Source organism: Emiliania huxleyi (genome assembly GCF_000372725.1).
Source record: "Emiliania huxleyi CCMP1516 unplaced genomic scaffold EMIHUscaffold_450, whole genome shotgun sequence".
NCBI classification, from domain to species: Eukaryota; Haptophyta; order Isochrysidales; family Noelaerhabdaceae; genus Emiliania; species Emiliania huxleyi.
The window spans coordinates 33,342-37,349 of NW_005198610.1; the positions used below are offsets into that span (position 1 = coordinate 33,342).

A 4,008-nucleotide genomic window follows, 5' to 3' on the forward strand; every position below is an offset into this window, starting at 1 on the left:
CAAGAACCTGGTCGAGCTGGCAGTGCGGCTCGGCGCGGAGGTCGACCAGCAAAACAGCGAAGGCGACACCGCTCTGATGCTCGCCGCTGACAACGGCCATCCCGCCGTGGTGCTCCGCTTGCTGCGGGCGGGCGCTGACATGACGCTGCGCGACGTGGACGGTGAGACAGCGCTGCAGATCGCCAAGGAGAAGGGCCACGCCGAGTGCGTGCGCGCCTTCGAGGAGCATGCGGCGGCCAAGGCGGCGGCCGAGAAGGCGGCGAAGGAGGCGGCGAGGGCTGCGGGGGCGGCGGAGAGGGCGGCGCAGAGGGCGGAGGAGGAGAAGGAGGCGGCGCGGCACGCCGACGAGCTGCTGGCGGAGGTCGAGGCGGAGAAGCGCGCCAAGGGCAAGAAGGGCAAGAAGAAGAAGAAGAAGGAGGCGCCGGCAGAGGCAGCCGCAGCCAAGCCCGCGCCGTTGGACAGGGAGGGGCTGCTCCAGCTTCTCGCGGAGCTCCACGAGGACAGGATCCGTTTCGGCATCACGGCGGAGACGTCGGTCGAGGGATTGGCGGAGGCGCTGGGAGAGGCGGCGGGCGAGGCGAGCGAGGAGGAGGGCGAGGAGGAGGGCGAGGAGGCGGCAGCGGAGGCGGCAGCGGAGGCGCGCCGGCAGGCTGAGGCGGAGGCTGCGGCTGTGGCAGCGGCAGAAGAGGAGGAGGCTGCCGCAGCGGAGGAGGAGGCGGCCGAGGCGGCAGTAGCGGCGGCCGAGGCGGCAGCGGCGGCGGCAGAGGCGGCGCTCGCCGCAGCCAAGGCGAGGCGCGCGTCAGTTGCCGCTGCGAGGGCCAGGGCGCGGGAGGCGGCCTAGCCCGCGCGCAAGGACAGCTGGCGCAGTGGCAGCCATGGGGAAGGGTCTCTCGTACTGTGGGGTGCGTTCTCTTGTGAACGATCGTGGCTGTGTGGGCTGGGCCCTGCGCCGCGCGGGCGCGCGTGCAGTCCCTCGAGGTCTCGCCGGGGAGCTGCCCACACAGCCGTACGAAGGGTGGGCGGTGGCGTGAGAAAGTGGCATAGCCAGTGCCATTGGTGCGTCTGAGAGCAGAGTGCGACTGCGAGCATCTCTCAGACACCAGAGTCCGCAGAGTGTGGGAGCTGACAGAGTGCGGTGGCTGCGGGTCACACGCGCTTCGTAGCTTTCGGCGTTCGGGCGTGCTGAGGTGCGCTCGACACGCTTACACTGTACCGTACTGCGGGGTGGGCAGCCCAGCGCAGATGCACTGGGACCTCTCTGCCCAGCGCCGGGGGTGCGTCGAACGACGAACCTTCCACATCACCCTGGGAAAACGTCCGCGGTCCGGCTCCGGGTGTTGGAAGAGTAAAGATATATATTATATTACTTTTTTACACTGTACCGTACTGCAATAATAACAGAGGGCGATAAACTCACGTCACATGACCGCTAGGCGGCGCCACTGCGCACTGACTGACACACTTCGACACGCACACTTCACGACGCGCGCGCGACAGAGCGCCGCCTCCGGCTCTCTGCGCGCGCCTCTCCTGCGGGCTCGCCTGCTAGCCCGAAGCAGCCTGGGCGTCGCCCTCGCTGAGCGCCGCCTCCAGGTCGCCGATGATGGTGCGCGCCGCCGCGGGGATGCGCGTGCCCGGCCCGAAGACGCTCTTCACTCCCGCCTCGTGCAGCAGGCCGTAGTCCTGCTGCGGGATGACGCCGCCGGCCACCACCATCGCCTCGCAGCCCTGCGCCGACAGCTCCTTGATGAGCGCCGGCAGGAGCGTGCGGTGGCCCGCCGCCTGCGACGAGACGCCGACCACGTGCACGTCTGCGTCGACCGCCTGCAGCGCAACCTCGGCGGGCGTCGCAAAGAGCGGGCCGACGTCGACGTCGAAGCCCAGGTCGGCAAAGGCGGAGGCGATGACGTTGGCGCCGCGGTCGTGCCCGTCCTGCCCCATCTTTGCCACCAGGATGCGTGGGCGACGCCCGTGCCGCGCCGCAAACTCCTCCGCCATCGCCACGGTCGCCTCGATCTCGCCGCCGTCGCTGCGGAAGTCGCCGAGATAGGCGCCCGAGCCGACGGTGTGCGAGGGCGTGTACCGCCCCCACTGCCGCTCGAGCGCGTCCGAGATCTCGCCCACCGTCGCGCGCGCCCGCGCCGCGTCGATTGCCAGCGCGAGGAGGTTGCCGTCGTACGTCGCGGCGGCGGCGGAGAGCGCCGCGAGCGCCTTTTGCAGCGTGGCCTCGTCGCGCTCGGCGCGCAGCCGCTTCAGCTTCGCCTCCTGCGCCGCGCGCACGTCGAGGTTGTCGATGACGCGCGGCTCGACGACGGGCTGCTCGCGGCCGGCCGCCGGCGCGTACTTGTTGATGCCGACGATGACGTCGTCGCCAGAGTCGATGCGCGCCTGCTTGCGGGTGGCGCAAACCTCGATCCGCTGCTTTGGCATGCCGGAGGCGACCGCCTTGGCCATGCCGCCGAGCGCCTCCACCTCCTCGATGATGGCGCGCGCCTCCTCGACGAGCCTGTCGGTGAGCGCCTTTGGCCGCGCGGGCGGCGGGGTCAGGGGGTGGGGCGGGGGTGGGGCGGGGGGTTGGGGCTGGGGCGGGGGTTGGGGGTTGGGGCTGGGGCGGGTTGGGGCAGGGGCGATGGCAGCCGGCGGAGCGTGTGACGCGGGTCGAGTCGGAGGAGGAGGCGTGGGGAGGGCCGTGTCGCCTCCATCATGTAGGAAGTGTCTAGGAAGTGTCTAGGAAGTGTCTCCTCCATCATGTAGGAAGTGTCTAGGAAGTGTCTAGGAAGTGTCTCCTCCATCATGTAGGAAGTGTCTAGGAAGTGTCTAGGAAGTGTCGCCTCCATCATGTAGGAAGTGTCTAGGAAGTGTCTAGGAAGTGTCTCCTCCATCATGTAGGAAGTGTCTAGGAAGTGTCTCCTCCATCATGTAGGAAGTGTCTAGGAAGTGTCTAGGAAGTGTCTCCTCCATCATGTAGGAGCCGCCCCAAGGGTCGACCACGTGGGGAATGCCCGTCTCCTCGGCGAGGATGAGCTGCGTGTTGCGCGCGAGCGAGGCGGAGAAGTCGGTCGGCAGTCCGATGGCCTAATTAATTCGTTCATTCGTTAATTAGTTAGAAGTCCGTCGGCAGTCCGATGGCCTGCGGCGGAGAAGTCGGCGAGGGGTGGGGAGGAGGCGGCGAGAGGGTGGGGGGGCGGCGGCGAGAGGCGGGGGTGGCGGCGATCGCGGTGAGAGGCATCGCTCCGCATGGGGATGGCGCTGTGCGTGCGGGTCGCGGGTGTGCGGGTGTGCGGGTGTGCGGGTGTGCGGGTGTGCGGGTGTGCGGTGTGCGGTGGCCTCGTCAAACGAGTTTGTGTGCAGCGACTGCGTGCCGCCCATCACCGCGGCCATCGCCTCGACCGTGGTGCGGATCACGTTGTTGTACGGCTCCTGCGCAGTGAGCGACCAGCCGCTCGTCTGGCAGTGCGTGCGCAGCAGGAGTGACTTCTCCTTCTTGGGGTCGAAGTGCTGCTTCATCAGCTCCGCCCACAGCCGCCGCGCCGCCCGCAGCTTGGCAACCTCCATGTAAAAGTTCATCGAGATGCCCCAGAAAAAGGAGATGCGCGGCGCGATGTCGTCGACGCCGACGACGCCCGTCGCCTCGGCCGCACGCACGTACTCGAGCCCGTCCGCCTGCGCACCGGGCCGGCGGCGTGAGAGTGCTGCTGCTGCGGCGGCGGCGGCGGCCGTAGCGCGCGCGCGTTTGTGCGGGTCTGTGTGCGTGCGGGTCCTGTGTGTGTGTGGGGGGGGGGGGGTTCTGTGTGTGTGTGTGGGTCTGGTGTGTGTGTGGGTCTGGGGTGTGTGTGTGTGTGTGTGTGTGTGTGTGTGTGTGTGTGTGTGTGTGTGTGTGTGTGTGTGTGTGTGTGTGTGTGTGTGTGTGGGTGTGTGTGTGTGTGTGTGTGTGTCTGTGTGCGCGTCTGTGTGTGTGCCGGTCTGTGTGCGTGCGGCCCCTGTGAGTTTGCGGGGGTCTGAGGGGCG

The 4,008-nt window shown here is 68.4% G+C and overlaps 1 protein-coding gene across 1 annotated transcript in view; it reads right to left on the reverse strand.

The window, feature by feature from the left end:
- Positions 1-1,351: 1,351 nt before the first annotated feature.
- The window catches only part of EMIHUDRAFT_445439 (hypothetical protein), a 4,389-nt gene continuing 1,732 nt past the window's right edge, over positions 1,352-4,008 (reverse strand). Inside the window, exons 3-5 of the mRNA XM_005768593.1 lie at positions 3,328-3,730; positions 2,956-3,075; positions 1,352-2,520 (exon numbers count right to left, since the gene is read on the reverse strand). Of these exons, the coding sequence (XP_005768650.1) occupies positions 1,546-2,520; positions 2,956-3,075; positions 3,328-3,730 (1,498 nt within the window). The 3' untranslated portion in view covers positions 1,352-1,545. The remainder of the gene's footprint in view (positions 2,521-2,955; positions 3,076-3,327; positions 3,731-4,008) is intronic.